The following is a 22,652-nucleotide window of genomic DNA, read 5'->3' on the forward strand; positions in this document are numbered from 1 at the left end:
GGAGGGCCACGATGAGGGCCACGAGAAGGGCCGCTCATCTATTGCGGACCTCATCGCGGAGATAGACCGTGAGTTAGCGGCTATCCGTAGGAGTGCTAGAGACACTCCGTCTACATTACATATCGTGGCAGACTTGGAGGCGATGCTTGCGTCCCTTCGTAGCCTTCACGATATTGTTTATGTAGATGAGTGGATAGCCCACCATCGCGCTGCTCCGGTGTCACATGGCCTGACATATCGTCAGGTCTGTGATCTTGCTCCTATTAGGGATGGGGCTTTCCTAGATCTTTTCCTCGATAGTCGTGGGATGAGGCCCGGGGCGGGGAAGCCCCTCACTATTTCGCGGTGTTCGCATCCTCGTATGGCGGCACATATCTATAGTCGATATGTTGCCGCATATGGGAGGATGCCGAACAACCGCCAGATCCCCATATACTTCGCAAAGCAGTTATATGCGGAGTTTGTCTTAGGGGAGGAGGTCGATTACACCAGCCATCGTCCGGGTGGTGGTGCTGGCCGAGGCCGTCTCCAGGACCAGGGTAGGCGGCCTCCACCAACACTTCGTGTAGCACCTGCCACCACAGATCCTTCATTTGTGCCATTGTCGACAGTAGAGGCTCTTGGCACGCAGGTCGGCATTGACGTACGGAGTACCACGGAGAGCATCCAGCACGTGGTGCGCCTATTCTCACGAGCTATACCGACGACAGATGTGGAGGTATTTACATATATATTACGTCTTAAGTTTTTTTGGTCATTTATCTTCATGTTTATATGTACTTTTCTATATTTTTACATGAGCAGCATGGTTGATTGTGTCACGCAGGTTCCCACACCTGCCACTCAGAGGCTCACTCAGGAGTTGGTAGAGGCGAGAGCGGAGATAGACCGCCTCCGAGCTGCATTACAGATGGCAGAGGCAGCTACTGCAGAGGCACAGCATCTGAGAGAGTCCGACATCCAGCAGGTAGGTTTCTCTTGCACGTTTAAGTTACAAATTTCTTTAAGTAATACCTAATGAGAGACTAATCAAATATTTTAATGCTTTACTTTTTTGCGTAGGCTCGGACCGAGGTAGAGAGCTCCAGAGCTGAGGCACAGCATCATCAGATTATGGAGCAGATTGCCCAGCACAGGGCAGAGCAGCTGATGCTGCATGTTCGAGAGTATCGTAGATCATCGGATGTGACAGTGCCTTACCTACCGTTATATCCACGGCCTATCACAGAGGTTTTTCGACGACCTCTCCCTCAGGATGCACCTCCCTTCCTACGTGATGCGTGCTGCTGTTTATGTATCGAGGACATTGATAGTACAGGAGGATATGCCCTAGGATGTGGACATATTTTCCACTTGTCTTGCATCACCCAGGAGCTCGTCCGGTTCTCAGCATGCCCATCCTGCCGTGCACGCGTCGACTTAGCGACGTACAGGGTATTGGGCATCGATGATCTTCACCCATGCATTGTACGAGTAGATGCCAGGACTGGGAGGCCTGTCGACTTTACATCAGCTATGGACTTGGGACTCGACGCCTTCGACGATAGAGCCCAGGAGCCTGAGGTGCCTCCTGAGATAGAGTGGAGCTCACATGAGTTCGACGCTTACCAGAGAGTCCTACATGAGAGCCAGGTGACAGCATTTGAGCGCGTGGGTGGTGCTGGCCCTAGTGGCACAGCGGGTGATGGTGCTAGCAGCAGTGCTGCTTCTCATGAGCAGCGTGTCCTTACAGTAGAGGAGCTTACACGAGCAGAGTGGCAGACACGCACCATTGCAGATTATAGATTTTGGGTGTACAGACAGAGGCGTCTTGCATTAGCACGACGCAGAGAGAGAGAGAGGGCCATAGCAGCTTTTGGGACTCGTGAGCTCCCGAGTATACCGGCACCAGCTCACGATCCTTCCTTTGAGGCAGACCTCCCCGCAGACATTCGACGACCCCCGCAGCCGGCACAGCCTCCTCGACGTGCACAGCAGCCTCGACGCGCACGTCGACCGGCAGTTAGAGATGACGATTTTGATTGGGTTGCTGTTGATAGTGACTAAACTCAGACTAGCTGGGTTAGCTCACTTACATTGTACTTAGATTTTTGGGCAGTGACTAACCTCAGGCTAGCTGGGGTAGCTCATTTTCATTCTGATGTACTTATTTGATGTTTATATCATTATGAGTTTTCTCATTATTGAGTATCATTACATTTTAGTTGATGTTCTTGATTTTATTATATTTCTTAACACTTTTGCTATCATATTGTTTGTTGAAAATCTCCATGCCATCGTACCCAAACATGCTCCGATGGGGACCAAACTTTGCAAGCATGTGGGGGTGGGCCCCCCCCACATGCTTGCAAAGTTTGGTCCCCATCGGAGCATGTTTGGGTTGGCAATGGGCGCCCAGTGCGGTTTTTTCAAGTCTCTTGGTGCTTAAGAGGCCATGGAAAATCCGGGCCTTCCCCATACCATCGTACCCAAACATGCTCCGATGGGGACCAAACTTTGCAACAAGCGTGTGGGGGTGGCCCCCCCCCAAATGCTTGCAAAGTTTGGTCACAATCAGAGCATGTTTGGGTTGGCAATCGGCGCCCAGTGCGGGTTTTTCAAGTCTCTTGGTGCTTAAGAGGCCATGGAAAATCCGGGCCTTCCCCATACCATCGTACCCAAACATGCTCCGATGGTGACCAAACTTTGCAAGCATGTGGGGGGGGGGCCCACCCCCACATGCTTGCAAAGTTTGGTCACAATCAGAGCATGTTTGGATTGGCAATCGGCGCCCAGTGCGGGTTTTTCAAGTCTCTTGGTGCTTAAGAGGCCATGGAAAATCCGGGCCTTCCCCATACCATCGTACCCAAACATGCTCCGATGGGGACCAAACTTTGCAAGCATGTGGGGGTGGGCCCCCCCCAAATGCTTGCAAAGTTTGGTCCCCATCGGAGCATGTTTGGGTTGGCAATCGGCGCCGCCCAGTGCGGGTTTTTCAAGTCTCTTGGTGCTTAAGAGGCCATGGAAAATCCGGGCCTTCCCCATACCATCGTACCCAAACATGCTCCGATGGGGACCAAACTTTGCAAGCATGTGGGGGTGGGCCCCCCCACATGCTTGCAAAGTTTGGTCACAATCAGAGCATGTTTGGGTTGGCAATCGGCGCCCAGTGCGGGTTTTTCAAGTCTCTTGGTGCTTAAGAGGCCATGGAAAATCCGGGCCTTCCCCATACCATCGTACCCAAACATGCTCCGATGGGGACCAAACTTTGCAAGCATGTGGGGGGGGCCCACCCCCACATGCTTGCAAAGTTTGGTCCCCATCAGAGCATGTTTGGATTGGCAATGGGCGCCTAGTGCGGGTTTTTCAAGTCTCTTGGTGCTTAAGAGGCCATGGAAAATCCGGGCCTTCCCCATACCATCGTACCCAAACATGCTCCGATGGGGACCAAACTTTGCAAGCATGTGGGGGGGGCCCACCCCACATGCTTGCAAAGTTTGGTCCCCATTGGAGCATGTTTGGGTTGGCAATGGGCGCCCAGTGCGGGTTTTTCAAGTCTCTTGGTGCTTAAGAGGCCATGGAAAATCCGGGCCTTCCCCATACCATCGTACCCAAACATGCTCCGATGGGGACCAAACTTTGCAAGCGTGTGGGGGTGGGCCCCCCCCACATGCTTGCAAAGTTTGGTCCCCATCGGAGCATGTTTGGGTTGGCAATGGGCACCCAGTGCGGTTTTTTCTAGTCTCTTGGTGCTTAAGAGGCCATGGAAAATCCGGGCCTTCCCCATACCATCGTACCCAAACATGCTCCGATGGGGACCAAACTTTGCAAGCATGTGGGGGTGGGCCCCCCCCACATGCTTGCAAAGTTTGGTCACAATCAGAGCATGTTTGGGTTGGCAATCGGCGCCCAGTGCGGGTTTTTCTAGTCTCTTGGTGCTTAAGAGGCCATGGAAAATCCGGGCCTTCCCCATACCATCGTACCCAAACATGCTCCGATGGGGACCAAACTTTGCAAGCATGTGGGGGGGCCCACCCCCACATGCTTGCAAAGTTTGGTCCCCATCAGAGCATGTTTGGATTGGCAATGGGCGCCCAGTGCGGGCTTTTCAAGTCTCTTGGTGCTTAAGAGGCCATGGAAAATCCGGGCCTTCCCCATACCATCGTACCCAAACATGCTCCGATGGGGACCAAACTTTGCAAGCATGTGGGGGTGGCCCCCCCCCACATGCTTGCAAAGTTTGGTCCCCATCAGAGCATGTTTGGATTGGCAATCGGTGCCCAGTGCGGTTTTTTCAAGTCTCTTGGTGCTTAAGAGGCCATGGAAAATCCGGGCCTTCCCCATACCATCGTACCCAAACATGCTCCGATGGGGACTAAACTTTGCAAGCATGTGGGGGGGGCCCACCCCCACATGCTTGCAAAGTTTGGTCCCCATCAGAGCATGTTTGGATTGGCAATGGGCGCCCAGTGCGGGTTTTTCAAGTCTCTTGGTGCTTAAGAGGCCATGGAAAATCCGGGCCTTCCCCATACCATCGTACCCAAACATGCTCCGATGGGGACCAAACTTTGCAAGCATGTGGGGGGGGCCCACCCCCACATGCTTGCAAAGTTTGGTCCCCATCAGAGCATGTTTGGATTGGCAATGGGCGCCCAGTGCGGGTTTTTCAAGTCTCTTGGTGCTTAAGAGGCCATGGAAAATCCGGGCCTTCCCCATACCATCGTACCCAAACATGCTCCGATGGGGACCAAACTTTGCAAGCATGTGGGGGGGGCCCACCCCCACATGCTTGCAAAGTTTGGTCCCCATCAGAGCATGTTTGGGTACGATGGTATGGGGAAGGCCCGGATTTTCCATGGCCTCTTAAGCACCAAGAGACTTGAAAAACCCGCACTGGGCGCCGATTGCCAACCCAAACATGCTCCGATGGGGACCAAACTTTGCAAGCATGTGGGGGGGGCCCACCCCCACATGCTTGCAAAGTTTGGTCCCCATCGGAGCATGTTTGGGTACGATGGTATGGGGAAGGCCCGGATTTTCCATGGCCTCTTAAGCACCAAGAGACTAGAAAAACCCGCACTGGGCGGCGCCGATTGCCAACCCAAACATGCTCCGATGGGGACCAAACTTTGCAAGCATTTGGGGGGGGCCCACCCCCACATGCTTGCAAAGTTTGGTCCCCATCGGAGCATGTTTGGGTACGATGGTATGGGGAAGGCCCGGATTTTCCATGGCCTCTTAAGCACCAAGAGACTTGAAAAACCCGCACTGGGCGCCGATTGCCAATCCAAACATGCTCTGATTGTGACCAAACTTTGCAAGCATGTGGGGGTGGGCCCCCCCCACATGCTTGCAAAGTTTGGTCCCCATCGGAGCATGTTTGGGTACGATGGTATGGGGAAGGCCCGGATTTTCCATGGCCTCTTAAGCACCAAGAGACTTGAAAAAACCGCACTGGGCGCCGATTGCCAATCCAAACATGCTCCGATGGGGACCAAACTTTGCAAGCATGTGGGGGGGGCCCACCCCCACATGCTTGCAAAGTTTGGTCCCCATCGGAGCATGTTTGGGTACAATGGCATGGAGATTTTCAACAAACAATATGATAGCCAAAGTGTTAAAAAATATAATAAAATCAAGAACATCAACTAAAATGTAATGATACTCAATAATGAGAAAACTCATAATGATATAAACATCAAATAAGTACATCAGAATGAAAATGAGCTACCCCAGCTAGTCTGAGGTTAGTCACTGCCCAAAAATCTAAGTACAATGTAAGTGAGCTAACCCAGCTAGTCTGAGTTTAGTCACTATCAAGATAGAGATCTAGTCAGCAGCACCCTCTCTAGCTCTCAACTGCTCTAGAATGCTCTCATGGTCATCCACTCGAAGCCGAAAACGAGGGTGAGAACTGTGTTTTCGGCTCTGTACTCGAACAAGAGTAGCAACCACTAGATGAGAGAACTGAAATGCCTCTAACTCCCACTTCCACTGCTGGAACTCAAGACTCCCCCGATGAAGTCGAATCTGCTGGTAGAACCGGCCTGCCACAATCATGCTATGGGCGTCATAAGAAAACCCATGATCATCCACTGTATCCTGGTCAAGCATGCACTTTGGCCTAGTGCAACTCATCAGATAGTAGTCTACTCCCTCGCTGTTTCCCTCACTGGCAATAACAGCAAATACATCACCCTCCTGTAGCAAATCTGTCAGGTCATCATAACTGACCATGAACGCAGGACCTGTGTGCTCAACAGACACCACTGGATGTGAAGGATGCTCGGGGGAGAGGAATGTCTGTATCCATGCATCTGCCCATCCTCTCGAGGCACAATGTGACCAATCGCCATCCATACATGCTCCACAGAAGCATGCAAACCGTCGTGTGTAAATCATGGGGGCCGCCATGCACGTGCTCCTGATGGAATGTAAGCCCAAGGTGCCAGGTACTGTGTCACAATCATGGGAGGCTCTGCGGCGGTCAATCGTGCCACCATCCACATGCCAAAAAAATCTCCTGACAATCCGAGCATCACGTCTGGGGTACGATGATGCTGCACTCCCACACAAATGTTGGGAGCACCACTCGACTACGTGGCCCGCATCTCTGAACCGCTGAGCATCCTGTCGCAGCTGATGACGCCTCAAGGCACGTTTCACACACGCGCCTGCACCATCATGCTCACCCTTCCCGTGACCAGTCTCAAAGAATGACCAAATCACTGGGATACTAGACTGCACATGCCACCTATAAATCCATAAAAGATAGTCTTAGTTATTGTTTTCTTTAAGATGTTCTAGTGAATTTAGTTTAATTGAAAATGTAAGAAAGCCATAAGTACAACCTGTAGAGCCAATAGAATTGACGTGATGACTTGAACTGTGCGCCACAACCATCCGACCAAACCCATCGCTGGACATGTCTGATCCCACAATCTCCTAAAAAATCGTCATGGAGACGAAAGCAGTGTTGCACAAAATGTGCATCATGTGAACGATCATCACTGATATAGAAATGATACTCTCGAATAATGACACGGGTCTCGGGGGTACTCGCTATCCCATCTACATGAGCCTCTGCATGTCGATAGCTAATGTGGACCAAAATAGCAACCTGGTGAGGGAAGCAATACATACGTTTAGGACACAAAAAATCAATTAAGTAATGAAGCTCAAACATAAAACAAATAGTACAAAATATAACCATTACCTGCTCTGAGAAGTAATACTCAGATTGTATCTCCTGAAAAGGTGTGAAAGTGTAGTTCTCTGCAAAATCAATCACAGAGACGACCACACCAATAGGAAACTCTGCTAGGCATGCTCGGAACTGACGATCCTGCCACTTGGCACAATGACTGTGCCGTATGTAGGGGTAGATCTGCTCCCTAAATGTGGCTGTGAAGTGACAACGTGGTGTATGTTTGTCCACGAGCTGCAACTTCCTGGACTGTCCACCACTCTGGAGCTGGTGTGTCACATACTCATAACGTTGCCATGCCACTATCTCTTGGTCACTTGCATCAAGATCTACCATCTGTAGATGTGCAAGTGAACCACATGATGTGCAATTGCTCTCCACACAAGGCATCCTATGGAACTGGGCATCCTCCGTGCGTGCACACAAAAGAGAGTGGATGAAATCACGTGGACTACGAGGCAACTCTCTATGCCCACTAAGAGAACGGAACACATCATAAAAAAGATTGAACTCAACATGGTAGCGACAACAACATGTGTCACGCTGACGTGAGTACCTCACAAACCAAGGCTTACACCCCTCAAATGACCTTTGCCCAATTTTAAGCTCTGGATACGAAGCTACAAACTGAGAATACAACTCAGTTTGGGACATTTCAAGAAAGCAAGCACCGTGCTCAATGAACACTCCTCTTGTCACTCTCTTACGCAAAGCTTTCTTGAAAACTGGCGATGCACGACAATTCTCCTCCCAAAAACTTTCTATCAAGGTTCTAGTGGTTTCATCTAGTAGGCGATCATGCCTAGCTACACGACCACTACTCGCCCACATAGCACCAACCTCATTGGCATCTAAACTTTGTCGCCTAATAGACCCAACTCTAAGTGCGTGTGGTGCTATGGAAAGGATGCGAGATGTGGCACTAACCTTACCCTTCATTTGGGAGCTACTTATGGCTGCCACAATAGCCCGTCGACGAGCAGCCAAAGCGTCCGCAGAGTTCCTCTTCTTGTTAACTATATAGGAATGACGAACACTTTGTAGCACCGCCATGCCAGCTCTCCTCTCTCTTCGACCTCCAATGTCGGAAAGCGCCCTGCAGTTGGCCATGTTGGGCAGATCAATCAAAGCATCAAGCACACATGCCTGTGATGAAGACGTGAGGTCTTTGAAATAGGATTGGAAGATTGCATGGGCACGACGATGTGCCCCTGACTTTGATAGTTCTTTCCTATCCACACGAAGGGCGCCCAAAGGAGGGGGGGTGGGTTCTTGTAGAAGAGAGGACTCAAGAAGGGCGGGTTCATGTGGATTATCTAAACTAAGGGGTAGTGGGGGGGAAGAGGGCGAAGGGAGAGGAAGTGGAAGAGGAGGAGCAAGGCTTGGATCATCGCCAACGGAAGGTGTTGCTGGTTGACGTGCTCTCCACTCTCTCTTTCTCTCACGAGCTACCCTTCTCCTCTCCTCCTCTTGAACTTGGTGGATGGGGGGGAGTCTAGTCCTATCACGTTTCCGACTCCTACGGCTTTGAGAACCCATTCTCAAGGAAGCTAAGAGAGAAAATATTATAAGGGCTCAATGATGGGATAGTACTACAGATAAGTGTGGGATAGTACTAGAGATGTGTGATTATATAGGAAAAATAGGTTATCCACTTCAAATCTCACTGGATTTCCTATCTAAGATTGATTGGATAACTAAGATAAACATAAAGATATTTAAAGATAAACTATTATCCACTTAAAAATTAATATTATTTATAATATTTATTAACAAGTCTAAATATTTATCATTACCAGATATATAAATATATATAAATATATCTTTAAAGAAATCTTTTATTTTATAATTATATAACTGCTTTTTTTAAATAAAGTATTTTTTTCATATTTTATTCAAAGGTTTATTCTACATAAAAAATTTTCAAGAAATATAAAAATAAAAAATTTATTTTTTTAAAATTAATAATATGATCTTTAATAATATTTTTATTGATCTAATCCCAAAATATAATCCTTTTAAATTAGTGATTTTAAATTCTTTTATTTAATAAGTTACATATATTTTATTATTTAAATTTTTATATTCTATTTCTCTAAATTACTAAATTAACTTTTCCAAAAATATGTTTTTGAAAAAAGAGGGGAGGTGGGAAGGAGATGCCACGTGTCACAAGCGTGCATGACACGTGGCATTCTCTTGACATGTGGCACTATTATGGTTGATGTGGCAATTCCATGATGTGGCATGCCATGTCACCATGTGCGAGGTGGCATGCAAAGGTGGCAAGATGATGTGGCATTAATGATGACTAGGATGATGAGGTGGGGAGTCAACTAGGTTGACCATGTTGACATGGAGGGTGGAGGTGGTGGCAAGCTGAGGTGGCAAGCTGCTTATGTGGATCCTCTCGATGCTCACGTGGACATAAAGTGGCATGCATGTATAAGGTTTGGGCCTACCCAAGCCTCACACATGGAATGAAACCTAAGCTGTGAAGTTTACCAAGCCTAGATTTCCAAACCTAACTAGGATTGGTTTTAGACTTGAAAAGGGGAGAGTGGACACAATATGGGAATTTTCACTTGGGAGGATTGAAAATGGACCTTCCCATACTCAAATCAAGCCAAATTTTTTTTGATAAATTCATGGCAACAAGAGTATTGATCCCATGAGTTTTTAGATTGAAAGATTCAATATTTAATTTTCTAGAATTAAATTACTATTGATTTAATGGGCCTCTGACAGTCATAATAAATTTTCCAAAGTAAATCTACAAAAATCAAACCGTTAGATTTGTAATTTTATCCTATACCCACATTATACTAATCTTTCCCAATCTAATCATCACTAGATCCATACAATTTGAGCATTTTAAATGGTAGATGTGGTGGGAGGATAAAATAGTATGTTTTTTAACAATTCTAATATCTTTTAAATAATATAGAAAATAGTAGAACATATCAAAAATTACTCGATAAATCAAGTTAAGCTCTATGTTATTTGTATTTGTGAAATGCAAAGTGGGAATATCGTATGAGTAATAATGTAAAAGTTATAGGCAATTTACTCACATTCACTATACCTGTCTAAACCTAGGACAGGGCCTGTATACAAACTTGGTTCCCAAAGAAAAGGGGATTTGCAATTATTGGATATTCGATCAGATTATAGTTTTAGGTGCCCAACTTTGCATATGATGTTTCATTAGAAGACCTTGAAGTGAAACTCCTTGGCTAACTATGAGAGATTGGCTATTCTTCTTGAAAAAATGCCTGTTTTTCAGCTAAAGCCAAGGGCGCCCACGCCATGAAACTAGATAACCTCATCTTGCAACCACCCACCTACACATGTGAGCCTGGAGACATGATTTTGGAAGTAGGTATACCTAATATAGGACATTTGAACCTACACATGTGAGCCTGGAGACATGATTCTGGAAGTAGATATACCTAATATAGTACAAACCAATTATTAAAGACCTATACAATCACATCTATCCAAGTCTTGTAAGATTTTCTTATCATAAAATCTCTACTAGCTACAAATTTCATAATTATTGGAGAATTAAGTACACTTATTACCCAATCATTATACACCAACCCTCTCATATGCCATGTTCCTAGATTTATGTACCCTAGGTAGGCTCATTTCATACAAGGGAAATACGTGAGCCGATTTCACACAAAAAAAGTGAGAGCCTACAGACGTGAGTCTAGAGGCATGAACCTAGATACGTAAACCTACAGACGTTAACCTAGACACATAAGCCTAGAGACATGAACCTCGATATGTGAGCCTAGAGATGTGAGGCTAGAGATGTGAACCTAGACATATAAGCTTAGCAGCATCACACAAAAAAACTTTCCAGACTTGATCTAAAAACACCAAGGGCCTTTAATGCAAACTTGATCATCTCGCTAATTGTTAGAAATGATAATACAGTAGACTGTAGCACATCAAGCCACACCTCCTCAATCCCACCAAGCCTTCAATCTCAGCAAACTACTAGTACTCAACAGACTACTCTCCCTACTATATTAAGAAGGCTAGACTCCTTAAGATCCACCTCTAAGCAAGGAGATTTGGAAAGAACTGAGCCAACGAAACACAGACGTTAGTGGAGAAACAACAAAACCCCATAGATGTTAATGGAGGAATAGTGGTACCCCCCACAGTGAAACCCCTGGAAACAAGAATCGCCATGAGCCTTCGAACTCCCAATTCACCAATTGGCTCTATTAACATCGCCTTAAATTTTATGAAGAAGGCCTTCAATTGTCCTATTTTGGGGCACATTGAAAAGATGCAGGGGGAAAGAGAGCTTGAGCTCTTGCAAGCACATACACACACTTCACAAAACCCTAATAGAGAACACACAAGGTGAGAGGCTGAAATCTTCTCCTTCTTCACTCAACACTCAACACACCATATGCAAGAATAAGAGTACTCATAATATGAAAGGTACTCAACCAATACATACACGGGTTCTCTATAGTGTGAACCCGACTAAATGAGCTGGCGCTATAGCTATGCCAGTCTCTAGAATGGCTGTTACACAGCCTGTCATCCCACTGGCCGCATATCTTCCATGATCTCACCAACCATGCCTATGGTGTAAGTGTGGGGCCTATCCCCCAAGCGGGTCATTAGTGTCCACCGCCTCACTAGATGAGCTCGATATCTCAACACTCCCCCTCGAGCTCAACTCCATCTCATGTACACCAAGCGAAGCCCTGAATTTGCGGAGCTTCTCTGTACCCAATGCTTTGGTGAAGATGTCAGCTACCTGATCCTCTGTGTGCTAACATAAACAAGGTCAAGATCTCCTGCCAAGACCTTCTCTGTGACGAAGTGGTAGTGGACCTTTATGTGCTTCGTACGAGCATGAAAGACTGGGTTCCTGGCCAACTGTATACTGCTAATGTTGTCACAGAAAATGACAACTTGTCTATCCCCACTGATAGACCCAAATTTGCAAGTAGCTTTCTCAACCAAGTCATGCTACCATAGCAGCTCCTCTGTATTCGGCCTCTGTACTCGATAGAGCAACCATAGGCTACTTCTTGCTGCTCCAAGTCACAACAGCACTCCCCAAAGAAAACATGAATCCACTGGTAGTGTGCGCTTTTGCCGCACAGGTCGTAGCTGGGGACTTGCCGAACACCGTATGCGAGCCACGAATGGCTGCAAGCATACAACCAGGAAGGCAAGCTCAAAACAGAATGCAAAAGGTCTGTCACTCACCGCTTAACTGCCACCTTGAAGGATTCCCACGTCGCAGCCGTGAAGGAGGAGCCGCCGTCGCTGCTCTACCGCCTCTCCGCCGCCTCGCCGTGCCGCTACACAATGCGCTCGATCGCTCTCTCACTCTCTCTCTCTCCTTCTCTCACACACGCAGGAGAAGGAAAACAAGGAGATAAGGCAAGAGCACTCTTCTATTCACAACACATGAGAATGAGGATTTTAGGGTTACATTTGACTCTTATAGGTGACTTGGCCGTTCACACTTGGGCGCCCATACATGGCCGGCCGACCCTAACCCTTATCCTACTGATATCCAAGGTGCGCCTCTCATCGGCGATCACCCAATCCCTTCATCCTTAACATATGGTGCCGACAAGCCCGGCCCATGACTCAGAATATTTAAATTAATGACGTAAAACGTAGTACGTCTCAATGTCCGCCATGGGTTAACATGCCCCCCTTCCTGATGTAGATTCCGTCCTCGGAAGCTATGGTATGGTAAGCTCGATAGGGTTGTTGTGGTTGACCGTCTGCAAAACAGGGAAAAGAGTGAAAGTATGCTGGAATTCAAAAGATATAAAGTGTATAAATTCAAGCATGTTAGACCACAATGGATATTGCTTATGAGAACTTAGTTTAAGGGTCACATGAATGAGCTAGTGTAGCAAATTAATAGGAGTTTAAAATTATTGAAAGGAATTCAAGAGTTAGCAAGGTGTCAAAGGTTAATCAAGGTTTATATAACTGGCCTAAGTCAAGGAAAATAACCAAGCTTAATAAATAAACAGATGACCACACTGTGTCTACTCTAAGAACAAGTTAATACCACGCGTCTAGGGACACAAGAAACATCAGAGTTACAGGAGCCTTTTGCCTTTATTTTTTTTTTAAAAATGACGTGACAATTTTTACACACAATGGCGACCTTCCTAAGGCAAAACTAACATCGATCCTGGTACCATGTTTAACACAAGGCATTATCCAGGAATCTATTAGCTCACTTTACGCAAGGCTACCCCCTACCAACCAAGGCATCGGTCTGGAGTAGAATACTCCTCGCCTACCAAGTATCAATAAGGCGATAAGCCAACATTAAAGCACATTATAGACTTGTATTGCCATTTATTGTAGGCTTTTTTTTTAAAATAAAGTTTCTTTTGATCTTCGCTCCTGAACTAAAATGTGTTCTTACATCCTTTCGACAAGGGGTAAAAGCTATGTCCTAGAGGTCAACACACACACAGCCAGGTGTTCAAACATTAAGATGGTTTGACCCTAGACCTAAGACAATTGTATTCCAAGGTTAACTAAAGACGTCATGCTGCCTAGGAATATTTCCAATAAAGTTAAGCTCATTAATGATTTACACTAGCATGCAAGCAACTTCAAAAACTAAGTAGTACATTGACAATTTCCATGTGGTCATGCCTTATAGTTTATGAAATTAATTGAACAGTAAAAACGAAAGAGAGTGGGTATGGAAGAATTACACCTGTAATTGGAGATCTCCTTGATTTGACGAGACAGCTTGCAATTTGATGTAGATATATTTTGATGAACGTTGCGGCAGTCTCAAGACTTGAAAGCGAACCCACCTCAAACTTTTTAACCTGTACAATCAACTAACAAGCACTATACCTCAAGAGGCACATCAGTGTGGAAAATCAAAGACTCGTTTAAAGAATGTAAACTAGAAAAAACTAGAAAACACTAACCTACCTACCAGTCACCACACTACTACTGAGGATACGGTAAGAGGATGTTGTAGAGTCCTGGCTCTAGCCCTAAGGCTAAGCCTCTATCCGCATCATCCAAATAAATAAAATCAACCTCAGTAGTGCCATGAGTTTCATCCGTCCATTCATCATTGTAAGATATTTCCTTTTCATTTTCCCATCCACATAGACTCATCAAGAATATAACCATGTGAGGATAGTCATCTTGTGGAAAAGGAAAGCATTGGGCTATCGGGGATATGTCCTCTACGGAGTAGGGGTCAGTCATGGTCAATAGGTGAATTAGCCATTCTAATTCCTCAACATTTTCCTCTCTGGCTAGTATATCTATATGATCCCATGATAGCACATGTGGAATATCTGAGAAAGGTACAGATGATACCTCTCACCAAAGGTAGGAGTGGATGAAGTGTATGATGATCGGGCATCTGCCATATCTGCAAACACAGATATAGCATCAGTAGGTTTAGACAGGTCAATCTAGTTCTTGATTGTATACGGATATTTCTCTTGTTTTGTGCTCTTGCTCTTTTTACTATTTTTTGTTTTTCTTTTCTTTGTTTTTTTTTAAATGTATGAAGCTATATATATACATCCCCTTGAATTTGGCAATTACATGGTCAGGGGAGAAGGCTAAGGAGGAAGCATTAGAATGTCGAGCGTGAGTACATGCTCCCCCTTTCCTTGGGTAGATCATATTATTTGCAATGATGTTGCAGCCTCTTGGAACCAATTTGTCCAGCGGGTCATAGGTTGTGATGTGGGCAGATAGCTTTTTATGACCCTTGTGGCCACATCCAATTGTAGAGATGGTAGGGTACGCTCCCATTGACAAATGGAGGAAATGGTTTCCGACGATACTATTACAAGGGGAGACGTAGACTCATCGGTTTTTTGTTGGGTGTTGGCAAGAGTAGGTGTAGAGCATGTAGAAACTTCTATATCAGCGTGTGCCTGGCATGAGGAGCTAGAAGCTTCATGTGGCTCCCCCCTTCCTGAGCTAGGTGGTAATGATCGATATCGTTTGGGAATCCAAACTAACTCTGGAAGAAGTGGTGCGGAGCACTCTGTTACCTTTCCCTTACCACGATCTTGAATTATCGTTGGGGTGGCAACAATTGGTTTGCAAGGTTTCACAGGTGATGTAGAGGGATTCAGCTTATGTTTAGGGACCCAAATCTGGTCATTTCCCTCGTAGTACCCTTGGGCTACTAGTAATTTTTTAGGGATCCATCGTGATGTTACATTGCCCTTTCTCGGGTGGGTAGCTGCTTGCCTTTTACGAGGCTTCTTGGTGGCTGAACGAGATTGAGCAGGGGAAGTAGCTATTAACGAAGCTTTTGGGACCCATTTGTATGTGTTTTTTGGCATAGTAAGCGAAGCTTTAGGGACCACCTTGCCTGTTTCCACTCTTGGCATTGAAGAGTTAGAGGGGTGGCCAACAATCGAAGATGGTTTTGCCACTGGACTTGGTGATTTTTCGTTATCCATCATTTTGTCCAGAGTGGATGGCTTAGGAGCGAGATTTTGAGCGGTCAGACCTAGTGTTGGTTCTTGCGTTGTGACTTGTCTGGTTGCCCAATCGATATTGCACTTGGTGGCCATCATCCATTTGCACCCTAAGATTACAGTCCCTTCCATGGTACCAGCAGGCATAACCAAAAAGCTTTGAATTATGGTTCCCTTGTCATAAGCAACCGGAGTGTGCAGAATTCCTGAGACAGGGGTTTTCTTCTTGTTGATTCCTTGAACTTGGATAGAACTCTTGGTTAAAGGTGGTTTTCCCAGTTGACACCACACGCCATATGATAGCAAATTGTGTTGAGCTCCTGTATCCAATAATGCATTATACAACACCTCCCCGTAAGGACTCCGTAACTCAATTGGGTATCTTAGAGGTGGGTCAGATTCCAGTGCATCCTCCTCTGCTTCCTTGAAAAATACTTGCGTAATTCCCAAGTTGGCTTCTCGTTGTCTCCTAGCACGCTGTTGACGTTCTTTAGCTTCGACTCTCGCTTGTATCTTTTTAAGCTCAGCTTGTTCTTTAGCTGCCTTCTTTTGATGGATTGCATGTAACTCCTCCTGGCTCAGGGGGTCATAGTATCGTTTGAATTTACTCCCATTAAGGAATCCAATGGTTTCAACTCCGTCGAGAGTCTCCACTCTGATGGTACCTTGCGGGGTAATTTCACATACTCTATATGGTCCCTTACCAGCATATTTGAGCTTCTTCTTTTCGTTTCGCACTCCATACATCAGGACTTTATCCCCAACCTTGATGTCCTTGTCCTTTAGATGGCGATCAAACCATTTTTTCCTTCTATCCTTCTCCTCAAGGGCATTGTATACAGCCAATTGTCTTTCTTCGTTTAGCCGCTCAAGGATATACAGACGCTCTGCTAAGGGATTACCATCCCATCCCTCTTGAGTAGCAACACGAAGACTAGGAATGACAAATTCCCACGGCATGACTGCTTCTTGGCCATATACCATTTTGAATGGTGTGCAATAATTAATAGCCACTTTGTACGCAGTACGATAGGCCCATAAAGCTGTCGTAAGCTTTAGATCCCAATCCGTGCGATGAGCTTCAACTGTCTTTGTCAAAATAGAGATTAAAGTCTTGTTGGTACTCTCGGCTTGGCCATTCGCTTGCGGATAGTAAGGAGTAGATTTATGATGGGATATCATGAAATTTGTTGTGAGCTCCTTAATCACTTCATTTATAAAATGCGTACCATTGTCGCTCACAAGTTCCAAAGGACAACCGAATCGTGTGATTATATTTTCAAAGAGGAACTTGGCTGTTGTCCTCGCATCTGCCTTACGTGTCGCTTTCGCTTCAGCCCATTTGGTCATATAGTCAGTGGCCACAATAATATAGCGAGATTGTGTGTTTCGGGCTGCTGGACTAATTGGACCTACAAAGTCTAAACCCCACTTTTCAAATGGTTGGTTTACTTTGATTGGATGTAGGGGCATCTGATCTTTCCTCTGGGGTTTCTTGTATCGTTGGCATTCATCGCAACCCTTCACAAAGAGTGATGCATCTTGGAACATAGTGGGCCACCAATACCCTGATTGTAAGATCTTTCGCGCAGTTAAGTCTCCTGAGAAGTGACCACCGGCTACGCCCATATGTGCCTCTTGTAAAATGTATAGATACTCATCCTCTCGGGCACAACGCCTAAGAACGTCATCCTTTCCTCTTTTATAAAGAGTCCCAGCTATCAGGCAATAGGGTTCGCATTCTTTGATCAGCTTTCGAGCTAGTCTTTACGAAGCTCCTTGGGTGGAAAGCCATTAACCAAAAAGTTAACAATCTTCTCACTCCATTCAGGCATTGTCTCCACCATGAACAGGGAGGTGTCAGGTAAGTCATCATCAACCCCCGTAGGAGCCTCACCATTAGGTATGCGAGACAAATGATCAGCCATAACATGTTTTTTGCCAGGTCTCACAACAACAGTGAAATCAAACTCAAGAAGAATCAATAGCCATCGTGTGATTCTTCCTGTGGAGCATGGTTTGTTTACCAGATACAACAATGCTTGATGATCTACATAGAAAACAAACTTGGTGGCAAGGAGGTAATAACGAAATTTCCTTATTGCATATATCATTGCCAACCCTTCTCGCTCCGTAGTGGTGTAGTTCATCTCAGCATCGTTCAACTGGCGACTGGCAAAGCTAATGGGGTAGTCTAGCTTGTGTTCTCCAGGTTGAGTTAAAACACACCCAATAGCAAAGTTTGATGCATCAATATGCACATGGAAGAGTAAATCCCAGTTAGGCATTCTCAAGATTGGAGCACTCGCCAAGGCCTTCTTTAATAGCTCATAGGCACGGTCACATTCTTCGGTCCAAATAAACTCGATGAGAAGCTTATACAATGGTCGAGCTATCTCGGCGAAGGATAGAATAAACCTTCGATAATAACCAACGTGGCCCATAAAGCGTTGGACTCCCTTGTAGTTGGTGGGTGGTGGCAATTCCAGAATGACCTTGATTTTACTCTCGTCAGTGGAAATCCCATTTTTGGACACTATATGCCCTAAGATAACTCCGTGTTTAACCCAGAATTGGCATTTGAAAGGATTCAAGGAGATGCGATATAATCTACACCTTTCAAATATTTTTCGTAAACACATCAAGTGCTCGTCCCACGAGGAATGAACATAAAGATCATCTAAGAAAGCTTCACAGAAGTCCCTTAGATATTCCTTAAAGGCCGTGTTTATCAATCGTTGGAATGTTGCAGGTGCATTGGTCAAGCCAAAGGCCATGACGCGAAAGGCAAACACTCCAAACTTCGTGATAAATGCTGTTTTAGCTTGGTCCTCGACTGCAATTGTGATCTGATTGTAACCCGAGTACCCATCTAAAAAGCTATATGCCTCCTTGCCTGCCACTCTTTCAAGCACATGTTCAGAATATGGCAGGGGTTAATGATCCCTTCTGGTGGCTGCATTAACCTTTTTGAGATCAACGCACACTCTGAGTTTCCCATTCTTCTTTGGTACAATGACTATCGGAGAAACCCATTTTGAGTGCTCAATAGGGTATATGAATCCACATTTTACAAGCTTTTCAATTTCCTCTTGTATAATCTTTGCGTACTTAGGATTCATTGGGTAGGGACGTTGCTGGACTGGTTTAGCAGTGCTAATCATTGGGATCGTGTGTTGCACCACCGAGGGTGGAACACCCTTCATATCATGATATGTCCAGGTAAATATGTCCTTGAATTCTTTAAGAAGCTTCGTAAGTGCAGCTTCTTCTGCCTTGGTGAGGTCTTGAGCAATAAAAACGGGTTTAGACTCCTCACCTGGATCTGCTAAGTCTATCTCCTTAACTACGGCAGGGCCATCGTAGACACCGCTACTCCCATTGGTAGGCGTTCGTTGGGCTTTTGTGTAGACCACTTTACGTTCCCCTGTGGTGAATGATTTGAAATGCTCGGGTGCGGGGTGTAGGTCTACTGGTTCTTGTTGTGCCAGGCTTTTTTCTTTCAATTCCGCTTCCTTTTGCTGTTGAGCCAACTCTTGGTTTTGCCGCCTTCTTGCAGTACGACTTAGTTTTGGCTTCTCTTCGATTTCTAATTGGGCAACGTCATGAGGTTGCGGAATACACCACATGACACTTTGGAGGTATTGTCCCCAATTATCCGCTATCTTCCGATGAGCGTCAATGGCTCCTACATAACTAAGCCATTCTGCAGTAGATCTTTCCTTGTTTATTGCAGTGCGTACATTAGCTCGATAGCGTTGGCGCTTATGTCTCGTTTTCTTCTTACCAAGTTTTTGATTTTTGTTTCTATCAGATTCGGACTCACTTGGTCGATCTTCACTTTCGGACGAACTGCAGGAGGTCACTGTCCTAGGCCTTGAGCACCTTGCTTCCACATTTGGGTGAATATTTGATTCATCCCTCCCATCAGGCTCAGGGTCAGTTTCTTCTTGAGATTCATACTCAGAGTCGCGTTGGTCAGAGTCTTCGCTACTTTCAGTGTCAGTGGAGTTGGCCACTTTCTCGCCATCAGGGGTCAAGTGCATAACACCTATCATGTTTATTGGCACTAACGGTGGCATATCTTGCCCCTCAGGTGTTACCCAACTTGTACCTCTATTTCCCCATGTGTCTATGGTTGCCGCTAGGTGTACCGAATCCACGTTATCCGACTCAGTCATACCCGGTAGGACATCCATATAAGGAGAATCTTTCCCATCATCAGTCTCTTTTTTGCATGTATAGCAATACCTTAATGGGGCAGAGTGAACAGTGGTATCCGATCGATTATCGATGATAACCTTGCTTCCTAAAGGATGCGCGCGACCATTCTCAAGATCAACTCGAATGACAGAGTCCTGGAATTGTAGGTAGACATGGTTTTTCGACCAGTCATGCACCATTTGTGCTTCCCTCATGAAAGGACGTCCTAAGATCATTTGATATGACATAGGATGCTTGGAGAAATCCATTACAATGAAGGTATGTTTTACCTTGTATCCCAGGACCTTGATCTTAAGGTCCCTTAACATTCCAATAGGTTTAGCTATGGTTCCGTTTGCCATCTTAACCACTATGTTTGTGACTTCGAGGTGAGGTCTTCCCATAGATTCCCAACAGTTTTTAGTCACAATGCTCACTCCAGCACCACCATCAAGGATTCCCTTTAGAGTTAATCCCTTGGTAGTAATGGGGAGGGTGGCATTAGATTTGTCCCCTTCAAAGTACTGTCCCAACTTGTTCACAGGTATTTCCACGACCGAGTCTTCATCTAGGTTGGGTTGTAGATCCCAATGTTCCCCTTCATCTTGAAGCGTGTCGGGTCTATCCATATTTGCAAATTGTGGTAGCCCCGCCTTTAGTTCTCCATTGAGAAATGCTCGAAGAGCTAAGAATAGCTCAGGATCTCCATATAATTTGGATATGATCGTGGTTCTGATCTCAGAGGACATGAAATCCATTAGCTTAGACACATTCAACGGTACTTTTCGAGACATCGCCCCTTGACTAGGGACTGGTGAAGATGGAATCACTTCCTCTTCGATGGGGTCAGGCATTCCCTCACTAAACATTCTTTCCTAAGAAGGGTGTTTTCCCACTTCCGGATGTCCTATCCTCACTCTCTTCCCGAATGATACTCGGTATAGCTAATGGTTTATGGTTCCGGTGAGGCTGAACTTGCGTAGGAAACACTGTGTCTGGAATTTTGATTTTTCTCGGGTTTGGCTCCAGTTCTCGTTGTGTTTCTTCCACCAAACCCCTTAAGTGTTGCACTTGTTCAATCTCCTCAACTGGGTTCGGGTAAGTTCCAATCTTTTTCTTGAGGGTTTTTGGCCCATGTGGCTTGTCTTGGGGAGTCTCAATCAGTTTGGGTGGTCGAGAGGGCATTAACTGACTTGGTTGTGGGGCCGAGGAAGTTTCCTTTTGTTTTCCCTTATTTAGGTACTCGCTTGATTCTCCTTCATTGAGCTCCCGAGTGGGTTCCTCCCTTAAAGTAGTGGCTTTGGTCCCCATGGTTTCTATTGAATCAGAATCATCTTCAGGATCATTCATATACACGGGGTTGTCTCCTGTCCCTATGTTAGTCTTTGAATTGGGCTTGGAGCTCGTGGCATTAAGCGATCTCTTTTGCCGTGTTTTCTTTTTCTTTGCCTGAGCGATTGATGCAGTATCCCTCTCTTCAAGAATGTAGTTTTGATTTTGAAGCATTGACCGTGTAACTACATTCGCGGGTACAACAGGTGTGGTTCCTCGTGCTTGGTTGGTGACCTCAACCAAATTCAATGGCGTAATCTTGGGTGCATTAGGATTATGTGGACATTGAGCAATCAAATGGTCTATGCCACAACGATTACATGTAAGTACCGGCATTCCCGATGTGCTCCCTTGATTTGGTTGCATTTGAGTAGCGATCTTCTGTAGCCTATTAGGGCACTCCGCTACACGATGCGGTCCACCACACTCGTAGCATTGAAGAGGTGGTCTCCTTGCCATGGTATTAAGGTTTTGCCCTCTTGTGGCGAGAGCAGCCGCTTGATATACAGGCTTGACTTGCCCGAGATGATCCTCCATGTAGTACTGGGAATCATTTCAAATGTATCAATCCCGTATGGAGCAGTGGGGTCTATCTCCTCTTCATAATCCCCACACGCACTATGTGACTCACAACCCATTTGGTTTATAGGAGTAATCCTTGGATGTGGAGGTTGTGGTCCTAGCACTGGCGGTGGTAACGGCACAGACTGGACTACATTCGGATTCCTTGGAACTATGTGCTGTGACGGCTGCTCGATAGGTTGTGCAGGCATTAGCACGGGTACTTGAGGTGTGTTTGACCAAGCTAGTGGTGCCTGGTTTGCCAACATTCGCTTAAGTGTTAGGCAATCTTTAGATTGATGGCCATACTTACCACATGCATTGCAATTCCCATTGAATTTGACTCTGAATGTGGGATATTCACTCGTGCTATGTGGTCCTAAGCACACCGAACACCATTGTTGCTCTCTCCTTGGGTACATATGGCTATTCTGAGGAGCTCGATTACCCCTAAAGTATTCTTGGAGAGCCTTAGTAAGGTCGGTCACAGACATTTCAGATATCTTGGGCTCCTTTGCAATAGGTTTTACCGTCATTGGCTCGTGCCCAGATACTTGCGAACTAATGGATTTTGTCTCCGAAGACACCTTTTTACCTGCAATCATCAAGTTGTCTTCTAGCTTCCCACGTTGTAAGACCTCTAATGACTAGGCCATTGTAAATGTCCTCGTGGCGCAATCCTCGGATGAATCTATCGAGGAGTTGGTTATTATTGAAGCGTTCATCGGGAGTGCAGCGAGAATTTAGATGCTTCAATCGACTTATAAAGTCTCTCACTGACTCCCCTTCCTCGCGTTCAGCTTTTTGGAGTTGAGATGCTACTCCCCAAAGCACACCCTCACGTATGTATTCCTTCAAGAACAGTCTCTTGAGAGTGG

General features: G+C 45.8%; 1 protein-coding gene across 1 annotated transcript in view; it reads left to right on the forward strand.

The window, feature by feature from the left end:
• The first annotated feature begins 805 nt into the window (after nt 1-805).
• Nucleotides 806-22,652, forward strand: part of LOC147636014 (uncharacterized) — a 97,320-nt gene continuing 75,473 nt past the window's right edge. The window contains exons 1-2 of the mRNA XM_086802058.1: nt 806-967; nt 1,063-1,434. Coding sequence (XP_086658184.1) covers nt 806-967; nt 1,063-1,434 — 534 coding nt within the window. The remainder of the gene's footprint in view (nt 968-1,062; nt 1,435-22,652) is intronic.

This window comes from Cibotium barometz, chromosome 8 (genome assembly GCF_041138505.1).
Source record: "Cibotium barometz isolate CiBa-2024 chromosome 8, ASM4113850v1, whole genome shotgun sequence".
NCBI lineage: Eukaryota > Viridiplantae > Streptophyta > Polypodiopsida > Cyatheales > Cibotiaceae > Cibotium > Cibotium barometz.